General features: G+C 42.1%; 1 protein-coding gene across 2 annotated transcripts in view; it reads right to left on the bottom strand.

Annotated features, from left to right (window-relative positions):
* Window positions 1-201: 201 nt before the first annotated feature.
* The window catches only part of SERPINF1 (serpin family F member 1), a 210,083-nt gene continuing 189,044 nt past the window's right edge, over window positions 202-21,240 (bottom strand). For both annotated transcript variants that reach the window (XM_044054367.1, XM_044054368.1), the window contains exon 8: window positions 202-2,480. In XM_044054367.1, the coding sequence (XP_043910302.1) occupies window positions 2,197-2,480 (284 nt within the window). In that variant the 3' untranslated portion in view covers window positions 202-2,196. The remainder of the gene's footprint in view (window positions 2,481-21,240) is intronic.

Below are 21,240 nucleotides of genomic sequence, written 5' to 3'. Positions count from 1 at the left end.
CAACAGCATACACATTGTTTTGACCCTTTCCACTACTAGCATTCAACAAGCCATGAATGAGGATCCATGTTTGTGTTTCAAAATATGCTTTCCTCTGTCACAAAATACATTCCTGAAAGCACACTATCATAGTTACATGATTGTAAATGAACCTGCAAAGTTTCTACACTAAGCAGAACAAAAGTAAAACAAAGAAGAAACTGAAAAAGCAGAAAAAGTTTATTGTTTTGAACTTGGTTGAACAGTTTTTATCAGTTTGCTCAAGTCACTATTGATAATCACTTTGCAGCAAAGAGCACATTTGCTTAAAAATGCAAAATGGGCGTACAGTTCAGTTTAGATTTTTGCCAAGTCATTTAAATGTGGCAATGATGGGTTATAGTTTTTTTGTCATTTACAAATCACAGTCATAATAAGAGAATAGAAGTAAACGTCTCAGCATGCATCTCTGTTTTGTACTCAGGTGTTAAAAACTGATGTGTTTGTGCCCACGTAATTCACACTCTAATACCTTGTTTCCCCCTTTTTTTTTCTTTCTTTTTCATTTTTCTTTCTCTCTGTCTCAAATTGTAAAATGGCATTGTTTTACATAGAGGTTTCATCTCTGTGAATAGTTGGCCACACCAAGGAATTCATTTCAGACATTAACAATTCCTGTAACAGCAGACTGCATTGTCATTAGTGGTAGCTGCTTTGTTAGTCTGAGGGATGAATGTAATTAGAAGGTGCCCAGTCCAGAGATGCATCTCTGTTTTTTTGCTTAGGCTTGATCAAGCTCAGTTTGAGCTATGTGAGCATTTGAAAGCTTGAGGCCAAACTGTAATTGTAGCAGCCATGGTCAGGGAGACAATGATGCTGTAGAAATCTGCAAGTGGAGTGAGGTGGTTGGTGGTGGGATGTAGTTTTTCAATTAGAAAGTGCAGCAAAATGCATGAAATTTAGCTTAAAGAAAGAGGCAGATTTAAATGCATCTAGAGGAAACACTAAAAGCAACATGTCCATAAAATTCAACAAGAAGGTAGCTGCAAGTCTTACCAAGTTTGCTTGAAAATACAAATCTGTCAGTGTCCTTAAGGAGGAGTCGCTATCTGCCATCCTCTCTGCTAACCCCCCCCACAATCTTGCCTTCATTGATTTTTTAAATATTTCCCATTGTGCCCTAGCCTCCTTTAGCAATGCATCTAGTACTGCCCTTTCCTTTTGTGAGAAAAAAATATTTTCACTTAGTGAATGCCTTGCAAAAAAGGAAGAGCTTTTGAGGAAGAAAAAGAAAGGGTAAACAAAAGTAAATTCTGGCAAAGAAAACTGGAGGAAGTTAGGTCCTGTAGCAGTAGGTTTGGTAGATAATACCTGAGTAATCTAAGGAGGCTTTGTAATATTTTTGTAGCATGTTTTGTGTTACGTCCTGAGGACAGGCTAAACACTGCCTTTAAATTTTAATTTTAGGAACCCGTACAGTAATGATAGCACTGTTGTAGTTTTTCTTCTAGAAACAAAACAGTTGTGCAACTACTCATTTGAGTATTGTAGTGTGTGCATGTGTGAGTGTGTGTACGTACATTTCTGTGCCCAAGCTCATGCTTGCACATACTGGTAGTGGTGTGTGTTTGTTTTCCAAAGTAAAAAAACTTCATTCCTGAGTTTTGACTTACATTTTCTTTTATGTACATGAGCACTTCATCTTTGCAGTTAAGATGCAAGAGACAGTTAAAATAGAGAACATCCTCTGGGGCCAGGTGTCCCTTGTACTGACTTGAGACTATAACACCTATAGAATTATCCTGCACCAAAACAGTGCATCTCTCTGTGCTAGAAAAAAGCAAGAGTATTCAAGCTGCCAAGAAAAGTATAATGTCATGTATGAGAGAGAAAGTCTGTGAAACATATGGCCACCCTATAGGTGCAGTTAAGCTATTACACAGTGCATTAAGGCTAAAATTGTATACCTCAACCATTGACCACCATCATAATCTTTTTAAACTCTAAATTAGTTTGGTCTCATCTACATTGTGTTACACTTGACCTTCCTATATTTTATCTTTTAACAAACAGAGCACAGCTAGAAGAGACAAAAAATATTTTAATGCCATTTGTAGATTGTTACAAGCAGTTTGGGAGTCTCTTGCGTGAACGTGTGCAACTCCTCAGGTATAGTATTGGAAATGGCAGCCTTCTTTGTTTGAATCAAGAGTTGCTTTAGTTACGCCTCCTGGGCTCCTGTGCTGTCATTGCTTTAGGGTCAAGGATCTTGCCAATAAATAGGAGAGAGCCAGTGATGTCATCTCGAATCAGGAAAATGAAGGGCCTATTGACACGGTACTCTGTTGAGATGGTCACACGGGCGGCTGCTGCAGCTGTGTCGGTGAGTTCAGCTCCTGTCTCATCAAGCTCCAGGGCAGCCTTATGCTGTACTTTGGTGATCTTTGTTGGACCTGCAGCAATTTTGCTGAAATCAGGTGTCTGAAATAAGCCTCTAAGATCTATGGAAAGAAATAGAAGGATGTAAGTAATTAATGTACTTTCTTGTAAATACATACCTTCCGTCTAAGACACATTTTACTAGGGCAGTTTTCTCTGCAGCTTATATATTTCAGCAGTTTTATTTTGATGCCCCCCCCCCCATTTCTAGACTACATAAAACTGTACCTGTTGTACAGTTCAGTGGGATAGATACAGAGGGGATTAACTCCAGTCAGGTAGTCCCAGAGGGATTAATTCAGAGTCTGTAAGTGTACATTCCAGATTGCATTGTATACCTTTCTGGCTTTGAATATATGTAGGTCCCTGAAATGGGGGGTTTCTGATCCCACTTGTTAAAAAGAAAGAGTAATTGCAATGGCTGCTGAAATAATTCATGATGCATTCATTTCATATATATTTATACCTTCTGCATTATTTCCTAGCTACTTGCAAAACTAAAAAAAAAAAAAAAAAAAAAAAAAAAAAACGGTCTACCATATACATCTGTATACATCACTGCTTACTGTGCAACCTTACTTGTAATGTCACACATTCAGTAGTGTTTCTAATTTCAGTGGAAAGAAGCAAGTTGTTACTGACAAGCAAAAGAACAAGATGGAAACCCAGGTTAAGTAACCAATTTCCACCCTTCTGATACAGTAATTAATGGAATAACTTGAAAATGGATAGTCTGATTTTGCTTGTTTCCACTGATAGCCATATAACAATACAGGATCTTAGTTTTAACCTAAGTATACATGGAAAGAACACCTCATGCGGTTAAAAGATGCCTGAAATCGCATCATTATTGTCTTCTGTAGGCATTATCATTCTGTATATGGGACTTGGCGGGAAGTTTATTTTAATAACAATGACTATATACTGCTGTGTCCAGTATTGCATCGACTGCATCTAGCTGTTTCAAAAGTCAAACCACAACCACTCTGGCTATTTTACTTTAAATATTAATGTAGAAGTAACACAAAAGTCTGATGTTCCCATGTTTATTGCATTCTGAGATATGTGTTGCGCTATTTATTTATTTATTTATTCTAAACCTCACAAGTGGCTTATAGTTATATGAACTACACACTGCTTCCTGCACTTTGCACAGCCGTCTGACTTTTGAGAGACGCATCTTAGTTTTTATTGTTTCATTTCATTAATGTCTTAGCTTGTAATGAAGCTCAAACATTATCTGCAGTGTTTTTTTGAGGGTCTGTTGTTTTTACATCAGTTGTGATGTCCTTCAAGGATGCATCTGCAGTCCTAACAAATGGGTTGTCCTGGCCTCAGGCAGCCCTTCGGTCGGCCGATTCCAAAGTCTGGGTCTGGCCTCGGCTGATGTCGCACTTCACCCGACGTCATAGCTGCAGTTCTGCGGGTATAAAGGCATCAGCCGATGCCATTTTCCTCAGTCTTTCTTGCCGCGTGGCGTCCGAAGCAGAAGCTGTTGGCAAGTGCCGGACGGTCAGAACCAGAGATTGCTACTACCGAAGACTTCTAAAAAGCTAAGTACCCCGTTGGGGACTCTTTCTTGCCTCAGCCGATGTCAGAAAAAGTGAATAACTGTTTAACTTGTGGGAAACAAATACCTCATAAAGATTTCCACTCTTACTGCCTACCTTGTTTAGGCCCAGACCACGACGTAGCAGCTTGTCTAGCCTGTGCTTCCTTCAACCGACGAACACTTAGACGTCGGTCGGAGTTTGCAGAGGAGTTTTTCGGCTCCGCTTTTGCTTATATCATGCCGTCGGAGACTCCGACTTCACATTTAGCTAAAAAGCGTAAGGAAAAGGACCGACACTCGCGGTCCGCGGTTTCGGCCGAAACCGCGGCTAAACCAACCGCGAGTGTCTCTGTTTCGGCTGAAGCCGAGTCCCGCGGTTCTTCCTTCGGCTGAAAGTTTGCCTCCTTCTACCGAGGCCTCTTCCAGCATGGCTGAATCTGCTACTGAAAATCCTCCTGCTCTTACAGTTTCTCAGGATTTATCAGATACTATCCCCTTAGATGTATCTTCTCCTGCACGTGGAGCTGCTAGGCCCCCTGCATCCATGTCAATTAAGGCTTTTTCCAGGGCTAAAGCAGCAAAATCTTCGAAGGCCGTGCCTGCTAAAGTCCCCTCTCACAGGCCTAGCTCTAGTACTCAAATGCTTAGTCTAGCAGAGGATCTCATTTCTTTGATCAGGGGAACCCAGTCTCACCCTGACAGGGCCTCTCACCCACCTCCAGAGAAGAGGCTTAGAGCAGAGCCCCCTGAGCCAGTTTCTTCAGATTATTCCTCTGATGATTCAGAAAATTCAAATCCTCCAGAGGGCCCTTACTCTCCATATGAGGACTCTGATGCAGAGGATTCCATACCTTCTGCCTCTCCTCCTGAGGAATTTTCTTTTGGGGATACCTTGCATGCTATGAGGGAACAATTTCAATGGCAGGGCCAGGATTTTTCAGACTCTAGGAAAAGGCTTAGGACCTTTTTACATTTACCACAGCATAGGCCTTTAGCTATTCCTCCAGTACTTACAGTTGTGGATGATGCATTTAATGATGCCTGTACTGCCCCTGACTCACTGCCTCCGGCCCCTGCTAAGCCCGACAGATACTACAGGGTTCCGGACACACATTATCATTTGTATAAGGCTCCTATTGCAGACCCTGAAACTATTTTACAGGGCCCCAAAGCTGTAGCAGTTGCCTCTGCCAAAAAAACCCTCCCCTCTGAAAGAGAATCTAGGGCATTGGAGAGATGGGGTAAAAAAGTTTATACTTCTGCTACTCTTTCGGCTAGGGCCTTAAACTGTCAATTCCACATGATTCAGTATCAGGAATTTCTGTTAGATCAGCTCACTAAAAAACTGTCCTCTCCTGAACCTTTAGACCGTAAGTCCCTTCAGGATTTGGTGCATAACACTCAGCAGGTCAGTAATCATTCCTTAAAATGCGGCTATGATGCACTGGAGGCTTCCTTTAGATCAGCTATGACTGGTACAGTGATCAGAAGGCATGCATGGTTAAAAGAACAATCCTTACCAGACCATGTAAAATCAAAGCTTCTAGATGCTCCCATGGAAAAGCACAGTTTGTTTGGTTCCCCTGCACAGCAAGTGTTGAAGAAGGTGGAAGAAAAAGCTAAATCTGTCCAGACAGTCAAGGATTTCTTACAGGTCAAGCCTCCGAGGTTTAGTAGGAACTGGCCTTCCAAGAATTGGTCCTTTCCAGCCACCACCAGAGCACAGAGAAGCAGAAATAGACGCCCTAGAGGCAGAGGTCAATCCAGAGGTGCCTACAGGGGACGTCAGTGGCAGCCTAACAGCCAGAGAGCTACTGCCACAGATCCAGCCACTACCACTTCTACAGGACAATCACAGTGACTTGGCTCTGAAACCGCCTACCAGGGAACAACTGGCAGCACCCTTAGGCAGAAAATTAGCCTTATTTTCAGTAAATTGGCATTACATTACAAGAGACAAATGGATTTTACAGACAATAGACAAAGGCTACAGGTTTCACTTCCATACTCTTCCAAGGAAGAGAGGAATGCCAAACCTACCTCCAAACCAAAGGACAAACGCTCTACAACAAATAGACCACTTACTAAGGATGAGAGCTATAGAAAAGGTACCGACTATGGAACAAGGACAAGGATTTTATTCAAGGCTTTTCCTAGTACCAAGAAAGGAAAAACAATGGAGACCTATCCTCGACCTGTCCGCTCTAAACACATATCTCATTGTTCCAAAATTCAAAATGCTGACCCTACAGCAACTTCTTCCCATGCTGGGCAAGGAGTCTTGGCTGGTGACTCTGGATCTCAAGGAGGCATACCTGCACGTCCCCATACGACCAAATTGCAGAAGATACCTCAGATTTCTTGCAGGATCAGAGCATTATCAATTCTCAGCATTGCCTTTTGGCTTATCTACTGCGCCCAGAGTATTCACGAAATGCCTGGCATCAGTAATTGCTCATTGCAGGCTTCAGGGAATTCAAATTTATCCATACCTGGACGACTGCCTGTTACAAGCGGACAGCAAAGACAAATTAACAAAAGATTTGGAAAAGGTTATTCACCTGCTGCAAGCCCTGGGATACACAGTCAACACAAAGAAGTCAAGGCTGATACCATCCCAAAGGATAACCTTCCTGGGTGCAGAACTGGACACATCAAACCAGATGGCATTCCTCACAGCAGAAAAACAGAAGCAGCTACCACTCTATTTCATGGCATTAACAACGCAGAACCAGCTTACAGCAAGGAAAATCCTGCAAGCCCTGGGTTACATGGCATCCTGCATAATATTAATTCCACATGCCAGACTACATATGAGGAAGTTGCCATGGTACCTGAGGAATTTATGGTCTCAGCACAAGCACAGCCTAGAAACCAAAATTCCAATAATTCCATGCCTGAAGCAAGAATTCCAGTGGTGGGCCCAGACCTGTCAATTGAACAAAGGACTGCCCTTCCACAGGCCTCACCCAAGCCAGACTATCACCACGGACGCCTCAGACCTCGGTTGGGGGGCACACATGGTGGACAAGTGCATACAAGGCTTATGGACTCAAGACCAGATGAACCTACACATAAATCAAAAAGAGTTGCTGGCAGTAAAACAGGCAATTCAGACATTCAGACCATTTCTACAACAGGGTCATTTGCTGATAAGGACGGACAACACCACAGTTATGTGGTATATCAACAAACAGGGAGGCACACATTCATATCCTCTATGCCGGATGGCAATGGACCTCTGGAATGTGGCCCGGAGCCTCAACATTCAGCTCCAAGCCATATTCGTGCCAGGAAAAGAAAATATACTAGCTGACATCTTAAGCAGAACTACCACGGATGCCCACGAATGGATGCTGCATCCAGACATCTTCAAAACCATCACAAGGAAATGGGGACTGCCAGAAATAGACCTGTTCGCATCCCCACACAACCACCAATTGAAAAAATTCTGCACAAGGACATACCACCCACTTGCTTGGAAGGTGGACTCCCTATCCTTCAGTTGGGAAAACCTGACAGCATATGCATTCCCACCTCTTCCTTTGATGCACAAAGTGCTACTGAAGATCAAAGAAGATCACCCGAGGATCATCTTGATAGCTCCAGATTGGCCGAGGCAACATTGGTACCCGCTACTGAGGAGTATGTCCCGGGAACACGCATGGCCTCTACCCCTACTACCTCTACTGCTAACACAGAACAACTTCAAAATCCTGCATCCGAACTTGAAAACACTGCAGCTAGCTGCTTGGAACATTACATAAGGAGAAATAACCCAGATTTATCTCAAAGGGTTAAAGACATTATCTTGGAGGCTCGCAGACCCTCAACAAGGAAAACTTATTCAGCAAAATGGAAAAGATATCTCATTTGGAGTGCAACAAAAGGAGTAGATGCATCATTGGCAAACATAGCTAACATCCTGGAATACTTAGCAGAGCTTTTCCACAATGGTCTGTCCTACTCCTCCATTAAGATTCATGCATCGGCAATTTCAGCAGAATACAACATGGATCCTCCAGTCTTTTCTCAACCTCTACTCAGGCAGTTTCTCAGAGGAATTAAAAATGTAAAGCCACCAAGGAAACCACCATTGCCTACATGGGACTTGAACTTTGTGTTAGAAAAGTTAACGCTCCCCCCTTTTGAACCAGCAGCAACAGCAGAATTGCAGTACTTATCTTGGAAGACTGCATTCCTGCTTGCAATCACTTCAGCTAGAAGGGTTTCTGAATTACAGGCATTAATGGCAGTACAGCCCTTCCTTATTCTCCATCAGGATAGAGTGTCCATGAGAACTAATCCTACCTTTATGCCAAAGGTGGTCTCAAGGGTATCATTAAACCAAGCAATACACCTACCAACATTCCTCCCCAACCCACAGAACAGGGGGGAAAGATTGCTGCATACCTTGGATGTACACAGACAATTGCGCTACTACCTGGACAGAACCAAGAACAACAGAAAAACTGACCAGCTTCTGGTAGCATATGCAACAGGAATGGAAGGAAAAGCAATTTCAAAACAAACAATCTCAAAATGGATAGGAAATTGCATTAGATTTTGCTACTCTTTTCATGGAAAGGCAACTCCAGAAAACATCAGACCTCATTCCACAAGGGCTACAGCCACTACTACAGCTTTCTTACGAGGAGTGGCTACCAAAGACATTTTAGAGGCTGCTACTTGGAGCTCCGTGCATACATTTGCCAAGCATTATAATCTACCTTTATACTCCAGATCCCGAGCAGGTTTTGCCACTGCTGTTTTGCAAGGGATCTTAACTACACCATAAACTCTTAGTGCCTCCTTAGTGCCTCCTCCCGCAGTTTGGCTATGGTATTCTACCCATTTGTTAGGACTGCAGATGCATCCTTGAAGGACATAGTACAGTTTTGTACCTACCATAAATGTAGATGTCCGAGAGGTATGCATCTGCAGTCAGGATTACCCACCCTCCTTCCCCTCTGTGGTACTCCTAGGGTATTTGCCCATCTTGTAGCTAGCTGGGGGAATCTATTATGGTGTATTTATTTGTATATATGTATATACATGTTTATTTCTATTTGCTCTCTATTGTTTGGAAACATTTACATTTATCCAAAGTTAGCCTTCCTAGAGGGCACCTGGCATCTGGGGCAAGAAACACTGAGGAAAATGGTGTCGGCTGATGCCTTTATACCCGCAGAACTGCAGCTATGACGTCGGGTGAAGTGCGACATCAGCCGAGGCCAGACCCAGACTTTGGAATCCGGCCGACCGAAGGGCTGCCTGAGGCCAGGACAACCCATTTGTTAGGACTGCAGATGCATACCTCTCGGACATCTACATTTATGGTAGGTACAAAACTGTACTTTTCTCATACCAAAGGAGACTAACAGAGACACAGAAACCTCAAATATAGATGCAGGTAAGTGTAGCTTGAAAATCATAGTGCATAAAGTCAGACAACAAAGCCAAGGCTGTTTTATCTAGGCCAATAGGACCTACTGAGGTTCATGGGCACAATTATGGCTTTCATCACTGCTGATTTCATGCTCTGAGAAGCATATATGAGCTGAGTTTGCTGTGTGGCATGGCAAGCTATAATCATCATCAGCAAGTTCACATTCTCTGACCGCAGTGCTATTTTAACAAAATAAACTACTTTAACTGCCATAGAGTTGTTTTGAAAATGTAAATGGGAAACACTCTTCTTCTTTCGGCTTTTTCCCGGTTAGGGGTCACCGCAGCGGATCATCTGTCCGCTCATGATTGGCAGTGGAGATGTCCTTCAAGGATGCATCTGCAGTCCTTACAAATGGGTTGTCCTGTCATCAGGCAGCCCTTCGGTCGGCCGGATTCCAAAGTCTGGGTCTGGGCTTGGCTGGTGTCGCACTTCACCCGACGTCATAGCTGCAGTTCTTCGGGTATAAAGGCATCAGCCGACGCCATTTTCCTCAGTCTTTCTTGCCGCGTGGTGCCCGAAGCAGAAGCTGTTCGCAAGTGCCGGTCGGTCAGAACCAGAGATTACTACTACCGAAGACTTCTAAAAAGCTAAGTACCCCGCTGGGGACTCTTTCTTGCCTCAGCCGATGTCAGAAAAAGTGAATAACTGTTTAACTTGTGGGAAACAAATACCTCATAAAGATTTCCACTCTTACTGCTTACCTTGCTTAGGCCCAGACCACGATGTAGCAGCTTGTCTAGCCTGTGCTTCTTTCAACCGGCGGACGCTTAGACGTCGGTCGGAATTTGCTGAAGAGTTTTTCGGCTCCGCTTTTGCTTACATTATGCCGTCGGATACTCCGACTATGCAAATTTCTAAAAAGCGCAAGGAAAAGGACTGACACTCGCGGTCCGCGGTTTTGGCCGAAACCGCGGTTAAGCCAACCGCGAGTGTCTCGGTTTCGGCTGAAACCAAGTCCATGGTTCTTCCTTCGGCCGAAAACTTACCTCTTACCGAGGCCTCATCTAGCTTGGCTGCATCTGCTACTGAAATCCCACCTGCTCTTGCAGGTTCACAGGATTTATCTGACACTATCCCTTTGGATATATCCACCCCTGCACGTGGAGCTGCTAGGCCTCCTGCATCCATGTCGATTAAGGCCTTTGACAGGGCTAAAGCAGCAAAAACTACCAAAACTGTGCCTGCTAAGACCCCCTCTCACAGGCCTAGCTCTAGTTCACAAATGCTTAGTCTAGCAGAGGATCTCATTTCTTTGATCCGGGGATCCTAACCACATCCAGACAGGGCCTCTCACCCACCTCCAGAGAAGAGGACTAGAGTAGAGCCCCCTGAGCCAGTTTCTTCAGATTACTTCTCTGATGATTCAGATAATTCAAACCCTCCAGAGGGCCCCTTTTCTCCTTATGAGGATTCTGATGCAGAAGAGTCCATTCCTTCTGCCTCTCCGCCTGAGGAATTTTCTTTTGGGGAAACCTTGCGTGCTATGAGGGAACAATTTCAATGGCAGGGCCAGGATTTCTCAGACTCTAGGAAAAGGCTTAGAACCTTTTTGCATTTGCCACAGCATAGGCCTTTAGCCATTCCTCCAGTACTTACTGTTGTGGATGATGCATTTAATGATGCTTGTACTGCTCCTGATTCTCTACCTCCGGCCCCGGCTAAGCCCGATCGGTACTACAGGGTTCTGGACACACATTATCATTTGTATAAGGCCCCTTTTGCAGATCCCAAAACTATCTCCCAGGGACCCAAGGCTGTAGCAGCTACCTCTGCCAAAAACCCCCTCTGAAAGGGAATCTAGGGCCTTAGAGAGATGGGGTAAAAAGTTTACACTTCTGCTACTCTTTCAGCTAGGGCCTTGAACTGCCAATTCCACATGATTCAGTATCAGGAATTTATGTTAGACCAGTTAACTAAAAAACTAACCTCTGATGAACCATTAGATAAAAAATCTGTACAGGAAATGGTACATAACATTCAGCAGGTCAGTAATCATTCCTTAAAATGCGGCTATGATGCACTGGAGGCTTCCTTTAGATCAGCCATGACTGGCACAGTGATCAGAAGACATGCATGGTTAAAAGAGCAGTCCTTACCAGACCATGTTAAATCAAAGCTCCTAGATGCTACCATGGATAAGCTCAATTTGTTTGGCTCCCCTGCACAGCAGGTGCTGAAGAAGGTGGAAGAGAAAGCAAAATCTGTCCAGACAGTCAAGGATTTCTTGCAGGTCCAGCCTCCAAGGTTTAGCAGGAACTGGCCTTCCAAGAATTGGTCCTTTCCAGACACCTCCAGAGCTCCGAGAGGCAGGAATAGGTGCTCAAGAGGCAGGGGTCAATCCAGAGGTGCCTACAGGGGACGTCAGTGGCAAAATAACAACCAGTGAGGTGCAGCCACAGATCCAGCCACCACCACTTCCACAGGACAATCACAGTGACTTCGCTCTGGCACCACCTACCAGGGAACAACTAGAAGCACCCTTAGGCGGGAAGCTAGCCTTATTTTCAGTAAACTGGCATTACATCACAGGAGAGAAATGGATTTTACAGACAATAGACCAAGGTTACAGGTTTCACTTCCATACTCTACCAAGGAAGAGAGGAATGCCAAACCTACCTCCAAATCAGAAGACAGAAGCTCTAGAACAAATAACTCACTTACTAAGGATGAGAGCTGTAGAAAGGGTACCATCTATGGAACAAGGGCAAGGATTTTACTCCAGACACTTCCTGGTACCAAGAAAAGAAAACCAATGGAGACCTATTCTCGACCTGTCCGCTTTAAACACATACCTCATTGTTCCAAAATTCAAAATGCTGACCCTACAGCAGCTTCTTCCCATGCTGGGCAAGGAGTCTTGGCTGGTAACTCTAGATCTCAAGGAGGCATACCTGCATGTCCCCATACGACCAAATTGCAGAAGATACCTCAGATTTCTTGCAGGATCAGAGCATTATCAATTCTCAGCATTGCCCTTTGGCTTATCTACTGTGCCCAGATTATTCACGAAATGCCTGGCATCAGTAATTGCTCATTGCAGGCTTCAGGGAATTCAAATTTACCCTTACCTGGACGACTGCCTGTTACATGCGGACAACAAAAACAAATCAACAAAAGATTTGGAAAGGGTCATTCATCTACTACAAGCCCTGGGATACACAGTCAATATAAAAAAAGTCAAGGCTGATACCATCCCAAAGGATAACCTTCTTGGGTGCAGATCTGGACACATCAAAACAAATGGCATTCCTGACAGTAGAAAAACAGGAGCAACTCCCTCTCTACTTCATGGCATTAACAAAGCAGAACCAGCTAACAGCAAGAAAAGTCCTGCAAGCCCTCGGTTACATGGCATCCTGCATAATATTGGTTCCAAATGCCAGACTACATATGAGAAAGTTACAGTGGTACCTAAGGAATTTATGGTCTCAGCACAAGCACAGCCTAGAAACCCAAATTCCAATAATTCCATGCCTGAAGCAAGAATTCCAATGGTGGGCTTAGGCCTGTCAATTAAACAAGGGACGGCCCTTCCACAACACTCAGCCAAGCCAGGCCATCACAACAGACGCCTCAGACCTCGGTTGGGGGGCACACATGCTGGACAAGTGCATTCAAGGCTTATGGACTCAAGACCAGCTGCACCTACACATAAATCAAAAGGAAATGCTGGCAGTAAAACTGGCAATTCAGGCATTCAGACCATTTCTTCAACAGGGTCAACTGCTGATAAGGACGGACAACACCACAGTTATGTGGTACATCAACAAACAGGGAGGCACACATTCATACCCTCTATGCCGGATGGCAATGGACCTCTGGAATGTGGCCCTGAGCTTCAACATTCAGTTACAAGCAATTTTTGTGCCAGGAAAAGAAAATATACTAGCAGACATCCTAAGCAGAACTACCACGGATGCTCACGAATGGATGCTGCATCCGGACATCTTCAAAACCATTACAGGGAAATGGGGACTACCAGAAATAGACTTATTTGCATCCCCACACAACCACCAACTGAAAAAATTTTGCACAAGGACGTACCACCCACTTGCTTGGAAAGTGGACTCCCTATCCTTCAGTTGGAAAAACCTGACAGCATATGCATTCCCACCTCTTCCTTTGATGCACAAGGTGCTATTGAAGATCAAAGAAGACCATCCAAGGATCATCCTGATAGCTCCAGACTGGCCAAGGCAACATTGGTACCCATTACTGAGGAGCATGTCTCGAGAACAAATATGGCCTCTGCCCCTTGTTCCCCTGCTGTTAACACAGAACAACTTCAAAACCCTACATCCAAACCTGAAAACACTGCAGCTGGCTGCCTGGAGCATTGCATAAGACCAAATAACCCAGATTTATCTCAAAGGGTTAAAGACATTATCTTGGAGGCTCGCAGACACTCAACAAGAAAAAATTATTCAGCAAAATGGAAAAGATATCTCATTTGGAGTACTGCAAAAGGAAAAAATGTGGCACTGGTAAACATAGCTAACGTCCTGGAATACTTGGCAGAGCTCTTCCACAACGGCCTGTCCTATTCTTCCATTAAGATTCATGCATCAGCTATTTCAGCAGAATACAACTTGGATCCTCCAGTTTTCTCACATCCTCTACTCAGGCAGTTTCTGAGAGGAATTAAAAACGTAAAACCACCTAGGAAGCCACCATTGCCAGCATGGGACTTGAACTTTGTGCTAGAAAAGTTGACACTCCCTCCTTTCGAACCAGCAGCAACAGCAGAATTACAGTACTTATCATGGAAAACTGCTTTCCTGCTTGCAATCACTTCAGCAAGAAGGGTATCCGAGCTACAGGCATTAATGGCAGTACAGCCCTTCCTGATCTTCCATCAAGATAGAGTGTCCATGAGAACTAATCCTACTTTTATGCCAAAGGTGGTCTCCAGGGTATCTTTAAATCAAGCTATCCACCTACCTACATTCTTCCCCAACCCACAGAACAGGGGAGAAAGACTGTTGCATACCTTGGATGTACATAGACAATTACGTTACTACCTGGACAGGACCAAGAGCAATAGAAAAACTGACCAGCTACTGGTAGCATATGCAACAGGAATGGAAGGAAAAGCTATTTCGAAACAGACAATCTCTAAGTGGATAGGAAATTGCATTAGATTTTGTTATTCCTACCATGGGAAGAAAACTCCAGAAAACATCAGGCCTCACTCTACAAGGGCTACAGCCACTACCACAGCTTTTTTACGAGGAGTGGCTACCAAAGACATTTTAGAGGCTGCTACTTGGAGCTCCGTGCATACATTTGCCAAGCATTATAATTTACCTTTATATTCCAGATCCCGAGCAGGTTTTGCCACTGCTGTTTTGCAAGGGATCTTAACTACACCATAATCTTATTTCTCCTCCTCCCCCAGTTTGGCTATGGTATTCTACCCATTTGTAAGGACTGCAGATGCATCCTTGAAGGACATAGTACAGTTTTGTACCTACCATAAATGTAGATGTCCGATAGGCATGCATCTGCAGTCAGGATTACCCACCCTCCTTCCCCTCTGTGGTACTCCTAGGGTATTTGCCCATCTTGTAGCTAGCTGAGGGAATCTATTATGGTGTATTTGTTTGTATATATGTACATACATGCTTATTTTTTGTTTGCTCTCTACTATTTGGAACCATTTGCATTTATCCAAATTTAGCCTTCCTAGAGGGCACCTGGCATCTGGGGCAAGAAACACTGAGGAAAATAGCGTCGGCTGATGCCTTTATACCCGAAGAACTGCAGCTATGACGTCGGGTGAAGTGCGACACCAGCCGAGGCCAGACCCAGACTTTGGAATCCGGCCGATTGAAGGGCTGCCTGATGACAGGACAACCCATTTGTAAGGACTGCCGATGCATGCCTATCGGGCATCTACATTTATGGTAGGTACAAAACTGTACTTTTTACGGTGTCGAGTTGCCAGCCTGGCGCCCAACCTTCCACAGAAGGCACACACACACACACACACACACACACACACACACACACACACACCTAGGGTCAATTTAGAGTGTCCAATCCACCTACTGCATATCTTTGGGATGTGGGAGAAACCCGGAGCTCCCGGAGGAAACCCACGCGACCACAGGGAGGACATGCAGACTCTGCACAGAAGTCACCCCAGCCGAGAATCGAACTGGAGAACCTCTTGCTGTGAGGTGGCAATGCTAACTGCTGCACCACCATGGCCGCTCATAAATGGGAAACACTAGGCATGTGAAAAGAACTAAAAGACTCCGTCTATGCTTTAATGTGGTTGTGCTTCTAAAAATACATTTAAGATTGGTACTCTTAAGGGGATTATTTATTTATTTTTAATTTTTGGCCTATTCTAGTGCCAGAGACCTATGCTTATAACACTGGTAATGAATTCATAATTCATATGTGAATACTAAATTAACTGCCCTGAAGGACCATTTTTAAGCCTAGACAATAACCCAAGGTCAGAATCAAACCTGCACCTTGTGTTTATAAGGGGAAGACCTTAATCATTATGTCAAACCCAAGTGAAGGAGGTACAACATCAATGAACCATGTTTGAAGGATACAAAAATCAGGAAAATGATTGTCTGTAGAAACAGTGTGCTACTTGGTGCCATGTAGTTTAATTTATATTTACATTTTACATTTGTTGACTGGGATTGTCCGACTAAGCTGAAGAGCCCTTTTTCAGCGGAGGCCCGAGGAGAAAAGCTCCAGCATATTGTACAATTTTCATTATAAATTAGCATTAAAAAGCAATGTTACAGGATTATTACAAGGCATTAAGTAGCAATACAATGTTATGCAGTGTCAATAATCAGGAGTATAGCAAAAGTATTTCAACATGTATAAAAAGAAATATGTCATTAAAATGAATAAAGTTTTTGGGGTAAGTGGTCACAAAAACCCAATTTTTATCGTAATATTGTGTGAAGGCAAGGTAGTTGCGATCGAATGTTTCTCTGAGGCGATTTGCTTAATAGATTTTAGAAGACAGTAAAAAGAGTATTCAAGGAAGATTAAAGAAAGCTAGTGAGAAGAGTGAGTTAAGGGCGGAAAGCAGATTAAGTTATGGGAAGTAGGGGATGATAAAGGAGGGAGAATGCAGTGGCTGGACCAGTGACTTTTAAAGTGCTCTTTGGTGGCGGTCTTAAATTGTTTAGGATGTGTAAGGGTCCTGATTTCTATTGGGAGGCTATTCCAGGCAATAGTGGGGTGATAGCTGTACATGTTGCATCCAAATTTAGACTTGGGATTGTAGATTTGTAGTAGGTCTTGGTTAGAGCTTCGGAGAGGTTTGGAGGGGGAATAATGAGAGATGAGGGGATAGTGCTGGGCAGTAGGAAGGCTGGTATAGGATAGAATGGATGATCTGGAGCTGAGAGAGAAGAAGCTGGTGGGGTAATTCAAGCCAGTTTAGGTGTTTTAGAGAGAGAGAGAGAGAGAGTGATGGGATTTGTAGGTTTGTTGGGCAGCAAATCTAACTACCTTGTTATAGATAGATTCAAGTTTGGTCAGGAGTGCTGAGTTAAGATTTGTGAGAATTTGAGAATTGTACATTAGACTGGGTAGAAAGTAGGTAAGACAGAGAGTAATCTTGGCTTCAGAGGTAAGGAATTTCTTGTTACGGTAAAGGAGCCCTAGTTTTGAATGAGTCTTTTTGATACAGTTATTAACATGCAAGTCAAATTTAAGCTGATCGTCAATGGTTACGCCTAAGAGCTTAGTGCTGGATTCTACCTGAATGGGAGTGTTATTAAGGGACTGTATGGAGAAGGAGGGTTTAATATTGTTGAACGTTTTAGGTAGAAAGAGTAACAGCTTTGTTTTTTTTAGGGTTAAGGATGAGCTGGTTGTTGGAGAGCCATGTTTCAACTAAGTTAAAAGATGCCTGAGTAGCTGAGAAGAGCTAAGAGGGAGAGTTGGCTGCAATGATGAAAAATTACAAAAATAAAACTAGTAAAATGAGCAGACCCGAACCAGAAGAAACATCAGCTTTAATGTGGATAACCAAACTAAGCGCTTTCACCCACAATTGGGCTTCTTCAGAGTCCGTGAACAGTACAACAATAATCACTTAAATACCAATTAGAAACAATAAATCACATGAGTACCTTAATGCAATTAAAAATTAACCTACCAACGTCCAATTCATTCAGCACAAACCCTAGTGCATACTTAAACAGCATAAATAAATACATGAATATACTTATTAAATAAATGTCAAACTTGTTGAAAAATATTATACTGTTACATTTAAAATTCTGTCATAAAAATGGGTGATCATGAAGTGTGTTGTGAAAATGTAGTATGCATTATATAAACTGAGATTTGTGTTTTAATACACAGGCTGTCATTAATGCCCGGTGCATTATATGCATCAAGGCGTAACTGCCACAGACATTCCCTAACTTCCAGTAAGGTTTTAAAATCTCCCCCAAAATCCTTCTTGGGTAACTTGTCAATAACAAAGAATAACATTTTTTTGAAATTAGCACAACCCTTACTGTGATTTAATAGGGCATTGGTAGTTTTTTTTTTTTTTTTAATGTCCCTGTTATGTTCCAATATACAAAGTATGAGTTTTCTTGTAGTTATCCCAACATAGAATGCTGTACATGATAGGCATGTAGCCACATAGACGACCATCTTTGTATTACAGTTACAGTGTCCTGGACATCTTAGTGTTCTCTTGTAACTGCAAATTTGCACATATGGTCCATCATTAATGTATTTACACACAGTGCATGTATCACATTTGCTCATATGTGAGGGTCTATTGTCATAGTTCATAGAATTTTTCTCAAACCTTTTAAATTAGAACCTCTGCTGTTAATAAACCTGGGAACTAGTCCTAATGTATCTTTAGTTTCTTGGGTAAAAACACTATCCCACACAATGTTCATGATATTTCTGACTTTTGCCTCTGTTGGGTTAAACTCCATGACCATGCCAGAGGAATAATTTTGACTGGGGTTGTCCTTAACAGAAGTGTTAACTTTATCTTGTTTTCTGTTGTTATCCATAAGGATGGGCATAAAATCACAGTCTTCTCCTCTCAATCTCCGTACTATATTTATGAAGTAAATCCATCGGATATCCTCTATTCCTAAACATATCCATCAAATGTGTCATTTCAACTTTGAAACATGTTTCCTGACTTATCACTCTGGATATCCGTATCATTTGCCCCTTTACCACATTTTTCTTTTGGTGGTCAGGGTGGCAACTATAATAGTGCAAAAAGGAGTTATTATATTTTTTTGCGGAAAATTTTAAGTGTGCATTTGGTCATCCTCTATATATAACTGAATATCCAAAAACTCAATTTTGTGTTTATCAATGTGATTTGTAAATTTAAGAAACTCAGTTTGATTCAGATAATTGATAAATTCTTCTACATCATTTTTAGAGCCCTTCCAAAAAATTAGAATATCGTCCAAATATCATAAATATTATTTTGGACTTGTATTCTGATTTGAAAACAAAATTCTGTACCCAATCTGCTAATACCAAATTAGCATAAATGGGTGCGCACCTGGCTTCCATCGCAACCCTGTTTGTCTGTTTATAATATTCACCGTCAAAGAATATGAAATTATTAAATAATACCATATCCAGTAATTCCGTCGAGACTTCTCTTAACTTGATGTAATCACTGTGTTTCAACAAACTATTACTGAACATATCCAGCCTGATCTGGTGGGGGATAACTGAAAACAAATTGATGACATCAACAGTCACAAACCAAAATTCCTCACTAACATCAATATTGGTATTCCTAATACAATCCAGACAGTGCCACGAGTCTTTCAAAATATATGGTAATTTATCCAGTATGGTCTTGCATGTAATGTCAATGTAGGCTGCAAGGGGCTCGGTCTTTGAGCCCCTGGCTGCAATTATAAGCCTAAATGGTGGACAATTTTCATTCTTATGGATTTTAGGAATACCAAATATTGATGGAATGATAGGATGTTCCACCGAAAGATATTTGAATTTGTCATGTGAGATAATCCCCTCACACATATATTCATGCAGTTGCCAATCAATTTGTGTAAGCTCTTTGTACATCAAATTTAGATACCATTTCATAGGTTTTTATATCATTTAGTAATAGCCAGATTCTACATTCATAACCATTGTTTGTCATAATAATGACCCCTCCACCTTTATCGGGTTTCATAACCCTATATTGGTTACTAGTAGGCAATTTTTTTAAACAAGACCGTTCTGCAGTAGTTAAGTTACTGTTGGATGGTGTTTCTCATTCTAAACATGTACGTTATTTGTATACCACACAGACCCTCAAAAATCATAACAGCAGGGTTGTATGGTGGAATGAATACACTACTCCTTTTAAGACTTATATATTTGTTGTCATAGTCTGGAGAAGTATTATTACCAAGAAACAGCCTTAACTTAAGAAGCCTAGTATATAACCTGAGGTTGACCAATAGTCTCCCTATCTCATATATAAAAGTGGGGACAAACGAAAAACCTCTTTTGAAAAGACTAATGTGATGTTCAGTAATCGTAAAGTCAAAGTAGTTGTAAATTTTAAAATCACGATCACCCTGTAACTTAAAATTAGTTGTAATATTAGTGCAATCAACATCATTAAATTCATCAAGGATGAACCCATCACTGTTGTAAGAAAGCATCTCAAATATGGAGACATTATTTTGCATTGCATCACTAAACAATAAAGCAGAATCTAGTTGTTGTAATTCTCTTGGTGGTTGTGCCATTGATTGTACTGCATTTGGCGTTGACCTCCCCATCTCCCCCTTTGTTAGTAATTCGGCCGCCTCGGGATTCTCGTATCTGCATAACTCTGATATTGTGCCCGGTTTCTTATCCAGTCTAAACTCCTCAGTGGTTGTGAACTATCTAAAAAAAGCATCATTATTTTCGCATGTATCTGTCTGCACAGCCCCCACTTCATCTATAGAATCCCTAACAGTCTCATGGTTCACAGTATCCCCAACCATATTTTGTATCCCATCTTTGAGAGGGATATGCCTTTTTTCTTTATATTCTAAAGTGTCTCTAATAATTTTCTTTTGGTTTCTTTCCAAACCATTCTTGACAAATTTATCCACATCCATCAACATTTTATCAAATCGTGCCTTATTGATTTCAAACAATAAATCATTGAAAATACTATGTTTTAAAGTCAACAATTCACTTTTTAATTTAGATAATTTAGCTGTGTTATCTCTGATAATAATCCGCATTAAATCCATCCATGTGCGGTCATATAACACCAGCAATTCCTGAAATGCTTCTGAGTTTTCTTGAATACCCATGGGCAATTTGAAAACTCTCTTGGCACCTGGTTTAACTCAATAGCGCGTTCCAGAAATGCATTATCCATCTGAAGTGTTTCAAATTTCGTAGTTAACTTCTCAAATAATTGTAGTTGAGAATTAAAATTACCAAAACCCGAACCTTGCTCAAAGGCTAACCCATTAGGTAATACAGGTGGGACTAATAGTGTCTCCAGATCAGGTCATGCTGCTGGCAACACTGGTGCATGGCTTCCCCGTCTCCTAGGCCTACCAGAATCTCCATTCATACCTCTACCCCCTACTCTTATGTTGGAAAACCCAGAACGGCCTAGTGGTGTATGTAAAGTAAGTAATTCTGCTTGTGAACTAGATATGATAACATTGCTATTGTCACCCACGTTTCCAGGGCCATTTGCTTGCACCATAGGAATTATTTGTCTGGATAAATCAGTGTATTGAGCTATTAAATGCTCCATCTAATTCATGTAAATGTAATACTCAAAAGTAGAATAGCAACT

The sequence above is a fragment of the Protopterus annectens genome, chromosome 13.part0 (assembly GCF_019279795.1).
Source record: "Protopterus annectens isolate FY-2018-M chromosome 13.part0, PAN1.0, whole genome shotgun sequence".
In the NCBI taxonomy this organism is placed as follows: Eukaryota; Metazoa; Chordata; order Ceratodontiformes; family Protopteridae; genus Protopterus; species Protopterus annectens.
Note: the sequence above shows the minus strand (reverse complement) of the source record. Positions and strands in the feature narration are given on the sequence as shown.